The sequence below is a fragment of the Leuciscus leuciscus genome (genome assembly GCF_965113295.1).
Source record: "Leuciscus leuciscus genome assembly, chromosome: 11".
NCBI classification, from domain to species: Eukaryota; Metazoa; Chordata; class Actinopteri; order Cypriniformes; family Leuciscidae; genus Leuciscus; species Leuciscus leuciscus.
In genome coordinates, this window is record NC_138735.1 from 78,141 (window position 1) to 99,097 (window position 20,957).

Below are 20,957 nucleotides of genomic sequence, written 5' to 3' on the forward strand. Positions count from 1 at the left end.
GTGTGTGTGTGTGTGTGTGTGTGTGTGTGTGTGTGTGTGTGTTTGTGTTTATTTTGCTCTCCTACTGCCTTTCTCATCACCTGCCCCCTACTACCATATACTGTAAGCTGCGTCGATGCTTTGTGTGCATTTTTGCTTTCACATCATGTGTATATTTATTCTATTATTTAGGAGTAATGAACTCTACTAAATGTTTACTTGTTATTCACTTGAACATTAGGAGTTTTAAAATGTATTTATTGAGAGGCTGGCTCACTTATAATAAACCATATATAATTACTCTTTCTGAAACTTGGTTAAACAGTGATATTTCTGATGATGAAGTCAAACTTGACAATTGTGTTTTATTCAGGAAAGACAGGGGCTCATAGTTAGGGAAAGTTAGGCTTTTTTTTTTTTTTTTTACTCTGCAAAAAACATTTCTTACCAATAGCTTTTTTTGACCATGTGTTCCTATAGGTGTCTAGTAACACCTCCCAGTATATCCATGGCCAAATCCTCTGGGAAACGCCTGGAGAGGCAATCAAAGTTGGGGTGCCCAGAGGGCCTGGGTAAAAATTATGTTTTTTTTTTTTAACCAATATTACCTTTTGAGATGTCTAACTAGGGGTTTTTAGGGGTGCTAAATCTATATCAGCCATTAGTTTTGAGTAAAAATTACTCCAAGTGGTTTTATTGAACAATTACAAAACAAAACTTCCTAAATCAGTTTAAAATTTAACAAACCTCATCCAACTCCCCTGCATCTCCCTCACTCCTGTTATCATCTGGCTGGTTGATGTTCTGGCAAGAGTTACTATGACAGTTCCCGCAAACAGAAATACACTTGAAGCCTTGCTTTTTACAGCAGCTGCTGCTGAGAGTGTCAGAAGGTAGTCCAGTGAAATGGGATCTGTTGTAGGGACTGGTGCATAACCTTGTTCTCCTTGTTTCCATCCATACTCAAGGACATCCAGTGATGGACATTGTAGCAGTAGCCAATCTATGGTCTGGTCTGGAAATATGCCCGCAGCGAGTGCTGTGCTGCAGCTCCTGTAGTCGGAGGCAGTTTCTCAGGCTTGATGCTCCCGGCTGCGGCAGACTTGCTGAAGATATCAAATCTTAAGTCTTCCAAATCTTCAGGTGGATTTCCGCAGAATATGAGCTTGAACAGTTCGCAGCCAGCTTTGATAATGTCACTTTTCTTGGCTCTGATGTCATTGAACACATCCATGGCCCCCTCTGCTTTGTCAGTCTTGCAGAGCTTGGTGAGCAAAGTTGGTTTGCTAAACCCATAAATTGATACGGTATCGCAGCCAGAGAAGCTGTGTAGGAAGATCAGGTATTTACGCTATCTCTCCGGGAGGGCCTCCCGGATCTTTCCGACATCATAAGATGTGTCTTTAGCTATTGTGAGGAAGAACGGGTGGTTTGCCCTATAATGGACCAGCATAACCACAACGTCTGTGTTCTTGGCCCTCACCTCAACAGAGGACTCTATTGCCTGATTTAGTGCTGCACACATGATAGAAGTGTCAGCATCATCAGAGCATTGTTGTACACTGATCCTACTTCTTTGGAAGGTCTCAGCAAGGAGCAGAATGAGCTGGGCCTTGTTGTGCTTGTTGTCAAGGAACTTTTCCTGTAGAACAATGTTTTTTAAGTCTGAACGAATCTGAATATCACAGTATGCATTCTTTGTACGTCTCAGGTGGTCATGGTCTTTGGTGGAGCTACCGTATCCATCAAAGACCACAGTGATCAGGAGGTGCTGGCTACCCATGGACATACAAAACGGAGGTAGCTCTCGGCAATGTCCTTCCACGTGAGGTTAGCCTCCCATTTGACGCTGTGCAGGAGCCAACCACCATCAACCACCAGGCTTGTGCAGGTGTTTTTTTCGACAGGCTCCACAAATGCCTTCAGGAACCTCGCTAGGGCAGCCTTATCTGGCTTTCGCAACTTCTGATTTTTGTTAAATAGAGACATTGTTGTTGGCGTCAACTCAAAGTGCAGAGCTTCTTTGGTCTTGACTTCGCGCTCACTAATGATGATGATGAGGCGGTTGAAGAGCTTGAGTGAGTCAGTGATTAGCTTCTCTCCATTGATTTTAGGAGCAGATCTGAGGCTGTTGTGTTCCTCACAACAGCTAAAGACACATCTTATGATGTCGGAAAGATCTGGGAGGCCCTCCCGGAGATATACCGTAAATACCTGATCTTCCTACACAGTTTCTCTGGCTGCAATACCTTATCAGCAATTTCTGGGTTTAGCAAACCAACTTTGCTCACCAAGCTCTGCAAGACTGGTGGTGGTGGCGCAATGGATAAGACACATGCCTTTGGTGTGAGAGACCCGGGTTCGAATCCACTGTGAGACACCAATGTGTCCCTGAGCAAGACACTTAACCCCTAGTTGCTCCAGAGGCGTGCACCTCTGACATATATAGCAATTGTAAGTCGCTTTGGATAAAAGCGTCAGCTAAATGAATAAATGTAAATGTAAAGACTGACAAAGCAGAGGGGGCCATGGATGTGTTCAATGACACCAGAGCCAAGAAAAGTGACATTATCAAAGCTGGCTGCAAACTGTTCATGCTCATATTCTGAGGAAATCCACCTGAAGATTTGGAAGACTTAAGATTTGATATCTTCAGCAAGTGGGCCGCAGCCGGGAGCATCAAGCCTGAGAAGCTGCCTCCGACTACAGGAGCTGCAGCACAGCACTCTCTGCGGGCATATCTCCAGACAAGAGATTGGCTACTGCTACAATGTCCATCACTGGATGTCCTTGAGTATGGATGGAAACAAGGAGAACAAGGTTATGCACCAGTCCCTACAACAGATCCCATTTCACTGGACTACCTTCTGAAGTTTGTCAGCTGCAACTGTGCAGGGGACCGTGACACTCTCATCAGCAGCTGCTGTAAAAAGCAAGGCTTCAAGTGTATTTCTGTTTGTGGGAACTGTCATAGTAACTCTTGCCAGAACATCAACCAGCCAGATGATAACAGGAGTGAGGGAGGTGCAGGGGAGTTGGATGAGGTTTGTTAAATTTTAAACTGATTTAGGAAGTTTTGTTTTGTAATTGTTCAATAAAATCACTTTTTATGGATTTCTGTGTGGACTTGGAGTAATTTTTACTCAAAACTAATGGCTGGGATAGATTCAGCACCCCTAAAAACCCCCTAGTTAGACATCTCAAAAGGTAATATTGGTTAAACATAATTTTTACCCAGGCCCTCTGGGCACCCCAACTTTGATTGCCTCTCCAGGCGTTTCCCCACGGATTTGGCCATGGATATACTGGGAGGTGTTACTAGACACCTATAGGAAGATATGGTCAAAAAAGCTATTGGTAAGAATTTTTTTGCAGATTGGCAAAAAAAAAAAGAACTTTGCCTAACTATCAAGAGGTGGGGGCCTCTTAACATATGTATCTTCAAATTTGACTGCAGAACTTGTACTGCCAAGTGAGGATCCCCTGCATGTTGAAGGCCTCTTTGTTAAAATTATTTTTCATGAAAACAAACGACCAATCATAGGAAATATCTATAAACCTCCATATGCTCCTGCTGAAACCACTGAATGTATCCTGTCTACCATTAGTTCTTTAAACAGTGCTAGTGAAAAAAAATCCTATTAGGTGATTTTAATTTTAATTGGCTAGTTCACTCCTCTTATAAAGACCGCAATCTCTTTAACAGCATAAACTTAACTCAACTCATAACTGAACCCACCAGAATTGGTCCTAGCTCCTCTTCCTTGCTCGACTGGATTCTAGTTTCTCATCCTGGCAGAATTCTAAAATCTGGGGTATTACCTGATTCTCTCAGTGAACACTGTATTGTTTTCTGTATCTGGAAAATCAAAATGCCTCATCTTCCTCCTAAATTAATCAGAGTAATCGAATCGAATAACATTAATCCTGAATACTTTATCCAAGATATACTAAACATAAATTGGGAGAGATTTCAGTTAATTCCATCTGTTGAAGATGCATGGAATTACTTTTATACTGAATTTGTTGAGTTACTAGATAAACATGCTCCTTGGACATCAATCAAAGTCAAGGGTCGACACTTACCATAGATCAAAGGAGATCTCATACACTTATTAAAACAAAGAGATAAGGCATGGAAAAAATATCGGTTTCACTTTATTTTGATGGTCCCTTTAACACATTCTGTTGACTATAAGTAACGTTGCACCTACATGTCTACTAACACTCATTAGATAGATTAATAGACTGGTAGGGTTAGTGTTAGATTAAGTTGATATGTAGTTGCAAAATTACTTATAGTAAGTAGAGTGTCGGTTGGAGGACCATCACAATAAAGTATTTGCAGATATTAAGCAGATAGTCTACTTATACTCCAATGAAAGTTAGTTGACATATAGTTGCAAAGTTACTTATAGTCAACTGCACGTTCAAAAGGGACCATCAAAATAAAGTGTTACCAAAATATCATATACCAAATGGTTCTGCTGACTGGGATGCTTACAAATTATTAAGGAATAAATGTAAAACCAATTCTAGAAATGTTAAAGCAAATTATTATAATGACTGTTTATCAACTGATTTTAAGAATCCAAACCAATTCTGGAAGATAATCAATTCTATAACCAACAAACCCATAAAAAGCCTTATTTCCCGTATTAGAGTAAACAATGAAACTATCAGCGAACCTTCACTAATTGCAGAGGCCTTTCAGTCAGCACTTCTCCACAGTTGGCAGTTCTTTTTCCTTTCCTCCTCACTTTTCCTTGACCCAGAACAGGTGCAATAGATCCTTCTGCTTCAATACTATCACTCCAGCTGATGATAAGCTGGTTATTGATGGCATAAACTCCGGATGCAGTGCTGGTCCAGATGGTCTGGAGATCAAGTTCTTTAAACTCACCTCTCATGTTCTATCATTCCCATTGGCTGATATATTTAATTTATTATTTGGCAACTTGCGAAACACCCTGATCATGGAATTGCACCGGAGTAACTCCTCTTCATAAAGGAGGTGATATCACAGATATTAATAATTACAGACCAATTTCAATTATCAAAAATATTTGAAAAAAATAATCTTTAACCAACTTTCTAAATATCGTAATGACCAAAACTTATCTCCACACCAATCTGGTTAGATCAAATTTCTAGACCACCACTGCTATACTAAAATTCGCAAATGACATCTGACAGTAACATGCCGACAGGTGCTATATTTATTAATCTTACCAAATCATTTGATATGGTTGATCGTTATCTTCTCTTGGATAAATTGTATGCTATTGGTCTTTCTTCTGACTTTTGGAATTTTCTTCATCACAGAAGTCAGTGCGTTACTTTTCAAGGCAGCCAGTCAGGCTTCAAAATTATTGATAAAGGATTTCCACAAGGTTCATCGTTAGGTCCACTTTTATTTTCCATTTTTATCAATGATTTACCGCAAATCTGTCCTGGCTGTTTAATTCACTTATATGCAGATGTCAGTGGCCAAATTACTCTAATAAGATATACATTTAAACTTTTGTAGCCGACTACGCCACCTAGAGTTGAAACTGAGACCCCAGGAACTCAATATTAAAATCAGGTTCTTTGCCGGAGAAGGGAACAGTGGAAAACAACACCCAGAATTAGCAGTAGAAAAACTATTTTATTACAATAAAATTGTTGGCAAGAAAGATGAATCAAATTAATAAAAAGAGAGGAAAGTCCAAGTCCAGGTCCCCAGCTCAGGGGACCGTCAAAGTTCAACTCAGTCTTTGCTAGGCATCTGTATTACGGCTGACGTCCATTTACGCTCAGTCCCTCATAGAGGCCAGTATCAGCCCGATGCTGGAACACAGAAGAGAAAAGAATTGCCAGCATACGACGTCCAACTCACATCACTTCACATCTACACAATTTATGAGTTTATTAAGTAAAACTAGAACTTCCTTAAAATATTGGCCGATTCAAAAGTCACTCAAGTAAAATTATGTAAAGCAGGCTCGTTCTCGTCCGTTACGAGGCAATAATCTGGATTTGATAGGCACACCGCAAAGTAGAAGTCAGAAAGTACTCACAGCATGACTGGACAGCAACCCTGCTATCCATTCCAATGCGTTCACGGCAGAAGAACCACGTCAGTCATTCACTCGTCTCCTCAGCACTCGCGGTAGTCTCTCGCGGCCGGTCATCAACCCGTCTCACACGCTGCTGCTCCGACAGTGCTCCGCGAATTGCCGACTTTCTGGTTACTCGTCTACAATGTGCTGCAATCTCGCATAGCCATAAGCCGTCTCAACGCAAGTGAAACACTCACTCTCTGATGCAGGCACAACGTGGTTTCTCTCGCTCTCGCTGTGTTGACTTCAGTAACGGATGCACGGTACTGCCACCACCCGTCTCAGTCACCGTTGTTACGTTTTTATAGGGGAACATATTCACTGCTCCACCCCAAAATCCATCACTTAGTTCAGGGGTTTTCAACCGGTGGTCCGCGGCCCCCTGGTGGTCCGCGGCGGCATTGCATGTGGTCCGTATGCATTCCAGCCTACGTAATTTCACTATTAAAATAACTTTTTTTCCATAAAAAAAAAAGTTTGTCTTAAAAAAAAGGCAAGTCAGTCAGTAATAAATACATTGGCATTCAGTAAAGTGTCGAACCCATACAAAGTAGAACCATTGTCCACTTTACATAAAACAAATCACAACATGACCTTGTGTGAGTGAGTAGCGTTCACACCTAACGCGAATATAGCGTCTGGCGCAAGTGATTTTCATGTCAAGTCAATGTAAAGACGCGTTTACGCGCATCTGGAGGTCCTGCAGGGCGAATGAGGCGTTTAGCGCGGCGCGGTCGCGCGAATGAGGAAAATTGAGCGTCTGGTGCGATACGCGCGAGTGATTTGAGGGTGAGAGAACGAGAGAGAGAGAGAGAATTCTGATTAGTCGAGAGGATGTATCGCGTTTAGGCTAAAAATAGGTTTGGCGCTTATCGCGATTTGGAAAGAAACTGCATCTTGCAATACATTTTAAACAAGGAAATATAGTGATTTGGTATGAAATGTTGATGGAGCCGTGAATAGGTTCAGTACACAGCAAAATGACATGACAAACTCTTTTAAAAAATTTTTTTATGCCATTTCCTCAATTCGACGTCTGACTGTGCTATCTGACAAAGGAATCCACACACAGACACACACAATAGTGGGCCGCCAATTACTTGTTAGTCAGAATGGTGGTCCCTGGCACAGAACCAGTTGAAAACCCCTGACTTAGTTAATTGAATTATCAAAAATAGAGGTGTGGCTATGGGAATACTGCCTACAAAAAAACACAGCAAATCAACACAAAGAAAACACAGCAACTCACACAAAAGAAAACACAGCAATTAAGTGTGATCATGCATATACATCTATATAAAATACATTGTGCAACACCTTCACTCCACAACACAGATGGCACTGTAATATACTCTTCCAGTTATGACATTTCACAAATCCAACACTCTCTACAAATGGACTTTAACTTAGTTCAAAAATGGTTCCCTTTCAAGGGAACTCGCGTTGCGTCGAAATTGACGCTATGGGGAACGCTTTGCGTGATGACGTCTTGAAGCACATGTAAAATCAGTCCAATGGTGTGGCGGAACGTCAGAGGCGGGTGACGTCACGTACCAGGAAGCTATAAAAGCCAGCCCGAAACAGAAAACGAAAGCTTTCTGAGTCTTCAGTTGCGCTCTGTGTGAAATCTGTCCTTGTTATTTGGTGTTGTCTGTCTATATTGTATTATATATATATATATTCAGAACTATGGCGAGTAAGCAGCAGCAGTTTAGAGTGTGTGTTCACCCCTGCCCGCGTTATTTAACGGGTGGGGACACTCACACTCTTTGTGTTGTCTGTTTGGGTGAAGAGCATGCCCAGTCAGCACTCGAGGGTGCTGGCTGTGAGCATTGCGACGTGCATCCTATGCGTACGCTCAGATCCCGCCTGGCTTTATTTTACCAGGATCGCGTTCCCCAGGGCTCGGGTCCCGCCGCTGCCGAGGCACGGCGTCGATCTCAGACCTGGGATTCGCAAATTGATCTATCAGTGGATGTTGAGACGGGCTCTGCCTTATCTCAGCCTCTTTCTGATAGATCCAGTGCCTCTCATCAGGGTGTGGAAGCACGCGCTGCGGTTTCTTCCCCCCCGATAGAGGCACCAATACTGCAATTGTCCAGCTCTGAGGAGTTGGACGTTGTTAGTATTGACGCTGAGTCTGAGGATTCGCCACCTCAGTCTCATGCGTTTGAGGAATTGCTTGATGTTGTTACAAGAGCTGTCGAGCGATTATCTGTTGAGTGGCCAGAAGATAGGCAGGGCGTTCGTTCGAAAAGCAAGCTCGACGAATGTTTCCTGCCATCTCGTGCACAGCCTCAGTGCAGAAGCCTTCCGTTTTTCCCCGATCTCCACACCGAGGTGTCGAGATCGTGGGGGAAACCAGTGTCATACAGAGTATATACTGCACAAACATCCCACTACTCTTCTATACACAATTATAAAGAGCATGGTTATGGGGAGATGCCGAAGGTGGAAGAGACGCTTGCGAGCTATCTCTCTCCAGCGACGGCATCTTCTCTGAAGGCTCCTGCATTACCATCCAAACCAGTAAAATTCACTTCTTCCCTGGTTCATAAAGCTTATGCCACTGCCGGCCAAGCTGCAGCATGTTTGCACACTATGTCATTAATGCAAGCATACCAGGCAGAATTATTGGGTGATTGTGAGGAGGGCGGGGGTATTGGTCCCGATACTGTGTCCGAACTGCGTAGAGCCACAGATTTATCTCTCAGGGCCACCAAGGAGACGGCTAAATCCATCGGCCGCTCTATGGCAGCCCTGGTGGCCACTGAGAGGCATCTGTGGCTCAATCTAAGTGTTATAAAGGACAAAGAAAAACATGTTCTATTGGATGCACCGGTTTCCACTGAAGGTTTATTTGGAGACGCAGTTAATAGTGCTGTAGCGAAGTCACAAGAAGCTTCAAAACAGGCAGCTGCACTTCAGAAACTTCTCCCCCGCCGTTCTTTCTATGAGGCTGCTGAGCGGGAGCAGCCTCACTCCTCTAAAAAGAGCGCTGAGCACCGAGAGCGTTTCCTCCCGTGCTCCCCCACAAAAATCTCGGGGACACGGAGGGCGCTCTCAAACCCAGCAGTCTTCGAGGGGTAAAACGGATCTGCGGACCGTTATTACCGCCAAGAAGGCTGCTGGGAAAAAGTCCTGATGTCTGAGGGCTCAGGACAAATGAGGGTAGTCCCCCCCGAAGCAGAGCGGCCAACACCTCTTTTTACGGTGCCCGTCTCTCTTCGGTGCCCTCAGGGGACCGGTCTGCCAACCCTGCCGCCTCCGGTGTTTCAGGGCGCAGCGGTCTCGGCGAGCACATATCTCAAGGACCACCCGGAAACGTAGTGGCCTCGGGATGCCCGCCCCCTCTGAGGAGGGTGTTAGAGCAGTCTGTTCAGTCGTTCCCTGCCGGTGCGCCGTTACAGGGCGACGAACCGACTACTCAACAGCAGGAGAAAAATATGGTGCCCGTCTCTCTTCGGTGCCCTCAGGGGACCGGTCTGCCAACCCTGCCGCCTCCGGTGTTTCAGGGCGCAGCGGTCTCCGGCGAGCACATATCTCAAGGACCACCCGGAAACGTAGTGGCCTCGGGATGCCCGCCCCCTCTGAGGAGGGTGTTAGAGCAGTCTGTTCAGTCGTTCCCTGCTGGTGCGCCGTTACAGGGCGACGAACCGACTACTCAACAGCAACAAAATCCAGAAACCAGTCTCGAGAGGCTGGTACCTCTAGTAGAATCTTTGACAGCGTGGAAGCTACTGTCAAATGTTTCTCGTTGGGTCCTGCAGACCGTGGAAAAAGGGTATCAGATACAATTCTAGAAACACCCACCTCGGTTTATGGGGGTCCTGCCCACAGTGGTGGGCCCCGAGCAGGTTCTGGTTATGGAACAGGAAGTAAACACTCTGTTAGAGAAAGTGTTAACATTGAGACAATCGTGCCACAGATCAGGTCCGAGGACTGGTTTGTCACGATAGACCTCAAGGACGCATATTTCCATCCGTCCGTGTCATTGGAAGTTCCTGAGGTTTGCTTTCGGGGGCAAATCATACCAATATCAAGTTCTTCCAGTCGGCCTGGCTTTATCACCCCGCACTTTCACCAAATGCGTGGATGCAGCTCTGGCGCCTCTGCGCCTCCAGGGTATTTGCATCACGAACTACATCGACGATTGGTTGATTTTAGCTCAGTCGCATCAGATGGCGGTTCAACATCGAGATGTTGTTCTCGCCCATATGAAAGAGTTGGGGTTACGGCTGAACGCCAAGAAGAGTGTGCTTTCTCCATTTTAGAAGACCACTTTTTTAGGCGTGGTTTGGGATTCAGTGTCGATGCAGGCGCGCCTGTCACCGCCACGCTTAGATTCCATCCTGGCAGCTGTGAAAAGTGTAAAGCTAGGCCAGCTACTCACTGTCAAACAGTTCCAGAGACTGTTGGGTCTCATGGCAGCAGCTTCCAACGTGATACCTTTTGGACTGCTGCACATGAGGCCCCTGCAGTGGTGGCTCAGGACCAGGGGGTTTCCCCGAGGGGCAACCCATTTCGCACAATCAAGGTCACGCGGCGATGCCTACGTGCCTTGGTTATGTGGAAGAAACCTTGGGCCCAGTGCTGGGAGCTCCTTGTCGTCGCAAACTGCTAACGACGGATGCTTCCCTCACGGGTTGGGGAGCGATCCTAGAGGGTCGCTCATCTCAAGGTCTGTGGGAAGACCATCATCGTTCCTGGCATATCTATCGCCTAGAGATGTTAGCTGTCTTCCAGGCTCTGAGGAGCTTTATCACAGGTCTCAGGGGACACCATGTGTTAGTGCATACGGACAACACATCGGTAGTCGCCTATATCAACCACCAAGGGGGTTTGCGCTCGCGCCCATTATCCAATCTGGCACGCCATATCCTCTTGTGGTCCCAGGGGAAGTTGCTGTCACTCAGGGCAGCCTACATCCCCGGGGTCCAGAATATAGGAGCAGACACTCTGTCGAGACAGGGGCCGAGGCCCGGGGAATGGAGGCTCCACCCCCGAGGTGGTGGAGCTGATATGGAGGGAGTTTGGCCAAGCATAAGTGGATCTGTTTGCGTCTCGAGAGACGTCTCACTGTCCACTTTGGTTCTCCCTCACGCATCCAGCTCCTCTGGGACTGGATGCTATTGTACAGACGTGGCCGAGGCTACGTCTGTACGCCTTTCCCCCAGTTGCTCTGCTCCCGGGAGTTCTGGAGAGAGTTCGCAGGGACCGGGTTTGCCTGCTTCTTATAGCCCCGCGCTGGCCGGGCAGAGTATGGTTTCCCGATCTTGTGTCCCTCCTCGACGGGCCTCCTCTGGAGCTACCCGTCAGGAGGGACCTTCTGTCCCAAGCAGGGGGCTCGATTTTTCACCCCCGACCGGAACTGTGGAACCTGTGGGCTGTGGAACCAGCTCATAGAGTCAGGTCTCTCAACTGAGGTTGTTGAGACCATTCTACAGTCCAGAGCTCCCTCCACGAGGAAACTTTATGCCCTGAACTGGAGAGTATTCACTTCTTTGTGTAGTGACCGTCGGTTGGATCCAGTCAACTGCCCAATTGGTACAGTTCTGGAGTTCCTGCAGGACCGGTTCACTGCAGGTCTGACCCCGTCCACTTTAAAGGTTTATGTGGCGGCCATAGGTGCTTACCACATTCCTTTGGGTGGAATGTCTGTGGGGAAAGACCCTTTGGTATCTCGTTTCCCTCGTGGCACTTGGAGGCCTTCTGTCCTCCTCCCTTTCGAAAAGCGGACCAGGAGGCGAATAATTTGCTTTGCCCTGTTCGGGCGTTAGACGCGTATGTCCACAGAGCTGCCCTGTGGCGTAAAAGTGATCAATTGTTTGTATGCTTTGGGTCCCCTAACAAGGGAGGTCCAGTGTCTAAGCAAAGGATGAGCAAGTGGGTGGTTGAGGCTATCTCACTTGCTTATGAGGCGGCTGGGCAGCCTTCTCCTTGGGCTGTCCGGTCGCACTCTACTAGGAGTATGGCGGCCTCTAAGGCCCTTATATCAGGAGTGTCTTTGCAGGACGTTTGTGAGGCTGGTCCTCACCGCACACCTTCGTCAGGTGCTACTCTTTAGACCTAGACTCTACTCCAGGGTCTCAGGTTTTGTCTTCCTAGTGCTGCTCACTTGATTTCACACAGGACAGACATTTGTAGCTATGGTGGCGTTGGTATAGACGTTCCCCATAGCGTCAATTTCGACGCAACGCGAGTTCCCTTGAAAGGGAACGCCTCGGTTACGACTGTAACCTCGGTTCCCTGAAGAGGGAACGAGCGTTGCGTCGCCTTGCCATATCTCCTTCATGCCTGTCAACACGACTTCAGACTCTACGAAGCTTTCGTTTTCTGTTTCGGGCTGGCTTTTATAGCTTCCTGGTACGTGACGTCACCCGCCTCTGACGTTCCGCCACACCATTGGACTGATTTTACATGTGCTTCGAGACGTCATCACGCAAAGCGTTCCCCATAGCGTCAATTTCGACGCAACGCTCGTTCCCTCTTCAGGGAACCGAGGTTACAGTCGTAACCGAGGCGTTTTCTTCTAATAAACTCCTCTTGAACAGGAAAAAATCTTACAGTATGTTGTTTTGCACTCAACCTAATTCTTTGCCTTTATCTAAAAACTGGTTTATTAGTTTTCTTGATGGAACAGCTTTAACAAAAGTCGAAGAATTTAAATATCTTGGTCTCTGGCTTGATACCCAGCTCTCCTTCAAACCTCATATTAACTCAATCTGCAAGAAAATATATGGTCAATTGAAATCACTTTATCGCTCTGCTGATTGCTTCTCACAACAAGTTCGGAAAATAATTATTACTCATTTGATACTTCCAATACTTGATTATTCTGATGCTATAGGGAACACCTCAGATTCAAATCTTTGCCCTATCTCTGTATTATATAATAGTCTTTGTAGGTTTGTGCTCAGATGTCCTTATAGAACTCCACTGTCAAATGTATGAGTCTTTGAACTAGCTGGCTCACAAGTCAAGAAGGCAATTCCATTGGTCACTACTTATTTTTAAGTGTATTCATTAAAATGTTCCTCTATATCTGAAACCTTACCTAATTCCTCTTAATACACAGTACAACTTAAGGCATACGGATCAGCTCTTCTTTCATATACCCAGAATCAGCAAAGAAATAAGTTGTCGTGCATTTCAATTTAAAGCTCCATCAGACTGGAACAATCTTCCCTGCTCACTCAGATCTATAACCTCTTTTTATGTTTTCAAATCATCTCTTCTTACTTATTTTCAAACATTGTGTTCTTGTTTCTGATCACTCCCTCTTTTTTTATTTTTTTATATATTTATTTTTTTATTTTTGCTGTTTATTGTACGTTTGCATTTATGTATCTGTACGGGTATATGGATGTGTGTAAGCATATTTCAGTCAGGACCACTTGAGTCAAAATTAACAGACATTGTCAAATATAAAAAAATAATAATAATTTGCATAATTGTTAAAGTTACATTTGGCGGTATGGCTCTGTTCTGAGTTACCCATCATTTTCATGAGCTCCATGAAAGCTAGTCAGGGAACAGCAGCAGCTTCTGGGGACATCTCCCATTAAACTGGGAAAGCAGCAAAACAAATCCCCCATTGAGAACAGAGCATGCATCAATGACAACAGAATGACACTGATTAAGTTAAACAGAAGTTAAAGGAGGAGCTAGGGGAGGAGGTGGGTTGCAAGCAATGCAGTGGAAGCAGCCAAGCAGGCACACTGAAGAATGACTTTAAATACGGCGCCCTGTTTGATAGGGACCAATTGAGTGCTTAGAAATCAGATCAGCTGTTAGGTCTGGATAGGTATCAGCTGATAGCTGAGCTTGACTACGCGGCCTGCCTGAACTGACGCTGAACGCTATATTTACACCTTGATTTTGTATTTGCATTTTCGGAGATGGTTCACCGATTTTCTTTGATTATGGTATGGGCCAAAAGGGAAGGGACTAGGTTTGTGGGAGCACTGTTAGAATGTGCATGTGTATGAATGTGAATGTCAATGTATCTAAATGTTTGTTATAGTCCTGTGTTGTATTTATTTTAATTATGATTTTCTATTATGATGTTGGTTTCTTTGTACTGTAAGGACCCCCTCGAAAATTAGATGGTTCATCTCAAGTGGCTATCCTTGAAAATAAAGAATAAAGTGTCCCCAACTAAGCAAGCCAAAAGCCAAAGGTGACAAAGGCGACGGTGGTAAGGAACCAAAACTCCATCAGGTGACAGAATGGAGAAAAAACCTTGGGAAAAACTAGGCTCAGTCGAGGGGCCAGTTCTCCTCTTGCCAACAAACGAACAGTGTATGACTTTGATTCAGGCATAATCCGGCTGACTACAGTAAACCTCAGGATAAACAGAGAGACTAATTTTTAGTCTTGATGCCATTCTTCTTATGATGTAATGAGTACATCTGGTGTTTCAGGAAGTGTTCCCGGTTCCGACTGACCTAGTTTATGCAGCCTAACAATCATTTAACTGATTGGAATAATACATTTATAATGTTCTATGTGTATGCCAGGTTAAACGTAGTGTTGACAGAACAAGGCTAATATGGTCATACATCCTGGTTCTGGTAAGAACTCGAGCTGCTGCGTTTTGGACCAGCTGGAGTTTGTTCATTAAGTGTGTAGGGCAACCACCCATTAGAGAACCAAGGTCATGGGTTTGATTCCCAGGGAAAGCAAGAATTGATATTGAAGAATTTATAAGATTTGTGTACCTTGAAATAATGCAATGTAAGTCGCTTTGGATACAAGCGTCTGCCAAATGCATAAAATGTAAAAAAAAATAAAATCTAGCCTTGAGCTCATGAAGACATGAACAAACTGTTCTGCATTTGTCATTGAAAGCATATGTCGTAATTTAGATATATTTTTTAATATGGAAGAATGCAGTTTTACAGATGCTAGAAACACGGCTTTCAAATGAAAGAATGGTATTAAAGAGCACACCCAGGTTCCTAACTGACGACGAAGACTTGACAGAGAACGTGTCTCATCCACTTCACGAAGTGGAACGCACTTCAAAATGGCGGCTGGGATTCCCCAGAGGGAAAGTGCTTAGGGAAGTTTGCGAGTGCGTGTCTAAAAGTGGAGTTGAACGCAACCCTAGTAATCCTGAAGTCCTTGATAAGCTTGCTCAGGTGTGTTTGATCAGGGTTGGACCTAAACTCTGCAGGGCATTGGCCCTCCAGGGCAAGATTTGAGAAACCCTGCTATAGTGCAAACGTATATGTCTTACTAGAAATAACATTTAGCACACTTGAACAAGGACAGTCTGTGCTCAATGTTTATTTTTCCTTCTCTCCAACACAGGTATAATTGTGACGTCATGGTCTAATATGGACAGAGAAGCCAGGGAGGTATATCTGGTTGTGGTTCAGGTGAAAGATATGCTGGGACTTAACGGAGGCTACAGCGCCACAACCACCGTGACCATCAGCCTAATGGATGTCAACGACAACGGACCCACTTTCCAGCACAGTGAGAATCCAAAACATGACCATGACACATCAGATGATCAAACAAACCAATGAATTATATTAAACTTATGGGAAAGACAGGACCTTTTATACCCATTAAATATGGCTTTATCACATTATATATTATTATATTATATTTCTGTGATTTATTTTCTTAAATATGAAATTTGAATATAGCAGTAGCGAACTGTGACTCTCGATCCTTGGCCCCCTCATCCCCTTCTCTCGTTGGTAAAAAAGTAAACTCAGCCTAAAATCAGCCTAGCTTACGGTGTCCTCTTCTATAATACTGCATGTTACCTTTGACAAGAAATGCCACAAGAAAACATCAGAGTGAGCATGAGAGTTAACACCAAAACTATACAATAAGTAATAAAATGAAAATCATTTCAAATAATTGCATCGTCACACAATCTGTGTGTCATTTCAGGGGAATATGGTGACAACTGTCCACAAAACCAACAGAATTTAATGTAAGCCATCATGACAGTGCTCAGACCAAAGCACATTAGTGAGCAACACTTCCGCATATGTTGATAATAAATCATATCATTAGACTGGCACAGCAGCTGATTAAATGTATGTAACAGACCATATTAAACTTACTGTATGATTTGGGAACAATTAAACAATTATGCAGAATTACAGCAAATGTGCATGTCACTAAGTTAGTAAATTTACAGACTGACCAGTAATTCTGCAGAATAACTTATCTAAACTAAGGCTTAAAATATAAAACAGTGGCAGCGGACAGAATTAACTCAGTCCCGTTACCTATTTGATTTTAAATAACTTACCCAAACAGCAAACAATTCCAGCAGTAAGCTTTAGCCTCTTGGTTGATTCTGTCAACCAGGAGTATTGCTTAATTGCTGGGGTTGAAATGCTTTAAAAAGCGTTGGCTTTCTGCGCAAAATTAAAGGGTAACTAAACCCTAAACCAACTTTTTTTAGTTAATGATCTGTAAGAATGGGGCTTTATTAGTGCTGTTCATTGATTCGAGTAACTTTTTTGACTTTTGGGTATAAAGTGTTTTAATTTTACAATATGTGACCCGTCACGGAAACCAGGGACACAAGTCGGCAGCACAACTTTCGAGCAAAATGAGAAAGAAGCGTTTTTTTTCAAAATTGGTGATTTTCGTTTTTTTGCAGAATCTGTTAGTTGAGATCACGAAGAAGCCTCTCCATGTTTGAGATAGCAGTATTGGTATATTTAACCCTCTGAGGTCGGAAAACGTACTCGGTTACTAACGTAACCTCGGTTCGCATGCGCGAGCGGCGACACGGTCCCTGCACGTCTCCAACCTGCGTTTGTTTGTTTTGTTTTAATGTATGTTTTTAGACGCCGTAACTTTGCGGATTAATTAAGCCATACACCAATAACGTGTTGGCCCACACTATGAGGCCGAACCAAGTAATTTTTATGCTGATCCTCACTTTGTTGGCCGACCTTATCCAACATGTCGTCGGCCACAACATTAAGACGTACACCGGCCAGACGGCTCGGATCACTTACACCCGGGACTTTCTGTTAAATATCGGACTCCCTTCAACCCGTCTTTGCTTCAAAGACACGTCGCTGTTACCACCCGAATGTGTCAGAGGCAACAACGCCAAAACAAGGAAACGCGGGAGGAAAGGAGGAATCCGGGAGCGGATTAAAAGGCAACCCTATAGACAATCTCTTCCAACTGTCATGCTCGGTAATGTCCAAAGCCTACGGAACAAAGTGGATGAGTTGCGGGCCTGCACTCAGTACCTCTCGGACTACCGGCATTCTTGCCTTATCTGCCTGACAGAGAGTTGGCTTACGGGGGCGGACCCTGATTCTGCAGCCGACCTGGAGGGTTTCACGCTGGTGAGGATGGACCGCAACCAAAATTCTGGAAAAAGCCAGGGTGGAGGTGTGTGTGTATATATTAATAGTAAGTACTGTTACCCTGCTCATATTACAATAAAACACGAAGTTTGCACAAAGGACATTGAACTACTAGCGCTCAGCTTAAGGCCCTATCACTTGCCTAGAGAGATACACCAAATCAGACTTTTTGTTGTGTATATCGCACCCTCTGCCGATACACAAGCTGCTGCTTCTACTATCCATGAACTTTTAGCTCTGTCGGAGTCAGAGGCTCCAGATTCTGCTAACTTTGTGATGGGAGATTTTAATTCTTGTAGCCTAAAGGAGCACTTACCCGCATACCAGCAATATGTCACTTGTCCCACCCGCGGCACAGCCTGCCTCGATCAGTGCTATGGAAATATCCAGGACGCCTTTTACTCTAAAGCACTGCCCGGCTTAGGAAACTCAGATCACAACATGGTCAAACTGAGGCCCGCGTATGTGTCTAGGCTGCGGCGTGAGAAAGTCAGAAAGGTGGAGGTTAAGAGCTGGACTGCTGCCGCATCCGAGGCACTGCGAGATTGCTTAGAGCGCACGGATTGGAACATAGTGACCGACGGGACCGAAAACGTCAACGACGCGGCGCTTGCTATCTCGGGGTACATAACATTCTGCGAGGACGCAATCATTCCCAAAAAGACTGTTAAGATGTTTCCTAACAACAAGCCCTGGGTAACTCCAGAATTAAAACAACTTCTTAACCAAAAAAAGCGACTGTTCAAATTGGGAGGAAATAGAGAAGAGAAAAGGACTGTGCAGAAAAACATAAAAGGTATGATCAGGGACTGTAAAGCAGCATATAAACGAAAATTAGAGAACTTTTTTAGAAATGATACTAGGAGAGCTTGGCAGGGGGTACAGGCAATCACAGGATACAAGCCTAAGAGGCATCTCATGGCAGTGGAAAATGAACTTGAAATGGCAAATGATTTGAATGATTTTTATTGTAGATTTGATATTCATGATTTTACAGCTGAACAGGAACTGGTTTATAAAGAAATCAGTAGTATGAAGTGTGTGGATATAGATATTTCTATAGACGATGTTAAGTCTTACTTTAGACATGTGAATCCCCGTAAAGCTAGTGGGCCTGATGGTATTAGCAGCAGGACATTAAGGGTGTGCGCAGATCAGCTGGCACAGCCCTTTCAAAGGCTGTTCCAGCTGTCAATAGACACTGGTGTAGTTCCTTCTATATGGAAAAAATCTTTGATCGTGCCCTTACCCAAAAATAATAAACCTAGGGAACTTAATGACCTGCGCCCTGTTGCCTTAACATCTACGGCAATGAAATGTTTTGAAAAAATAATTTTGAAACAGCTTTTATGTGAGGTCACACCATCCTTAGACCCAAACCAATTTGCATATCGTGTGGAGAGAGGGGTGGAAGATGCACTGCTGACTCTGACAAATAACATATATGAGCACCTTGAACAGCCAAAGAGTCTTGTCAAGATTGTGTTCATAGATTTCAGCAGTGCCTTCAACACAATCCAACCCCACCTGATGGTAAAAAAATTGGTTCACCTTGGGGTTAACCCAAGATTAGTTTTGTGGATTTTTGACTTTTTGACGAATCGTAGTCAACAAGTCAAATTCAATTCATGTGTCTCATCGTTAAAAGCCATAAATACAGGGGCACCACAAGGGTGCGTTCTGTCCCCTATTCTGTACACCTTATACACCAACAGCTGCCAAGCAACCATCTCAAACCACACATTTTTTAAATATGCTGATGATACAGCATTAGTGGGTTTTGTACAGTCCAATACTGCATCCCTAGAGGGCTTTGAGAGGGAGGTGCAGGGTTTTATTAATTGGTGTACAGATAATTTCCTTGTGGTTAATGTGAAGAAAACAAAGGAGATGACTATAGATTTTAATAAAAAGGGAATTATAGTTCCACCCTCAAATGTAAATGGTGTAGTGGTAGAGCGGGTCACAACATACACATATTTGGGTGTTGAAATAGACAATAAATTGACTTTTAATGAATGTGCACTAAATAAGTCCAAAAAGTTACAGAAGAGGATGTTTTTTCTAAGGAAACTTAACCATTTTAGAATAGACAGCTGTATTCTTCAGATGTTTTACAAAGCTCTCTTGCAGAGTGTCTTATCATTTGGCCTTATTTGTGCCTTTGGTAACATGTGTATCAAGGACCAGAATAAACTGCAACGAATAATCAAAACAGCCAGTAAGATCATTGGAGTTGATCAGGTATCTGTAGCCCAATTGTACAATGACCTTAGTCTTAAAAAGACAGAACAAATTCTAAATGATTCTACCCACCCTCTTCATCAGAATTTTTTAAGAAGCAACAGGTCAAGTGGCAGACTACTGCAAAGGAAAATTAGGACCACAAGGTACAGCAATTCTTTTGTGCCTACAGCAATTAGACTGTACAATAAGCAGCTAGCACTCAGCTAGTTTATTTATCCACACATGCTTGTCATTGTTTTATTGTTTAAATGTTTTAAATGCTTTTGTATTTAATATTTTGTATTTATGTTTTTATTGGTATGTAGCAGGCTATTTAACAATGGAGCGTGTAATGGTGACCACATGAATTTCCTACTTGTGGATAATAAAGTTTACCTTGACCTTGACCTTGACCTTCTCTCTAGAAGAGGGAACGAGTACTGCGTAAGATATCTTACGCTAGGGGAAAATCCTTTTTCCGCGAGATATTAAAGCCAAAAATTATCCTTAATTTTGTAATAATGCAAAACGCGTTGCGGCAGCATGCAGACATAGGCGAGGCAGCTCGCGCGCCTATTGGCTGCTCTGCGGCAACTGCAGCAGCCTATCGAGCGAGGCCTGGCGTGACGCCAGACCCAATCAGGGCACTTCGCGCCCGCTGCGTCACGTCCCGCCGAAATGGGCGTGGTCTAGGCCTATAAATACCGCTCGCAGGCAGCTATTATCTGGTTTTTCATCATCGAAGCAACCAGAGCGTGTGCATGCACGGCAAGATACGCAGTACTCGTTCCCTCTTCTAGAGAGAACCGAGGTTACGTTAGTAACCGAGTACGTTCTCTTACGAGAGGTCTCTCGTACTGCGTAAGATATCTTACGCTAGGGGACCCAATGCAAAACGCCGTGCATGCTGAGATCTGACACCAAAGACCCAAGGGCGAAAGCCCGGGGTACATATAGTGCACAATCACTCAGGGAACTCACAGGGAGTCCGGGAAGAGGGAGGGGCGAAGCCGCACTCTTCCACATATGGCAGCGTCGCTGAGACGCGAATTTCATACAGACAGGGCGGGGTACGGCCTGAACTGATGGGGGAATGTGGGTCTTACACAGTCTGCCCAGGCACATCTCGTGCTGCTACTTTTTACTGTCGAACATTGAGCTGTGCTCAGTAGACGCAGCATTCTGAGCTGATAGCATCAGGTCAGATAATACTGGTAAACTTAGACCGACAGCAGCCTGGCCTGCAGGGCGGGAACCTCTAGGTTATAAAACCTTATAAATG

General features: G+C 44.3%; 1 protein-coding gene across 5 annotated transcripts in view; it reads left to right on the plus strand.

The window, feature by feature from the left end:
- cdh19 (cadherin 19, type 2) overlaps window positions 1-20,957 on the plus strand; it is a 75,720-nt gene that overhangs the window by 26,221 nt on the left and 28,542 nt on the right. For all 5 annotated transcript variants that reach the window (XM_082184546.1, XM_082184545.1, XM_082184547.1 and 2 more), the window contains one exon: window positions 15,402-15,569. In XM_082184546.1, coding sequence (XP_082040672.1) covers window positions 15,402-15,569 — 168 coding nt within the window. The remainder of the gene's footprint in view (window positions 1-15,401; window positions 15,570-20,957) is intronic.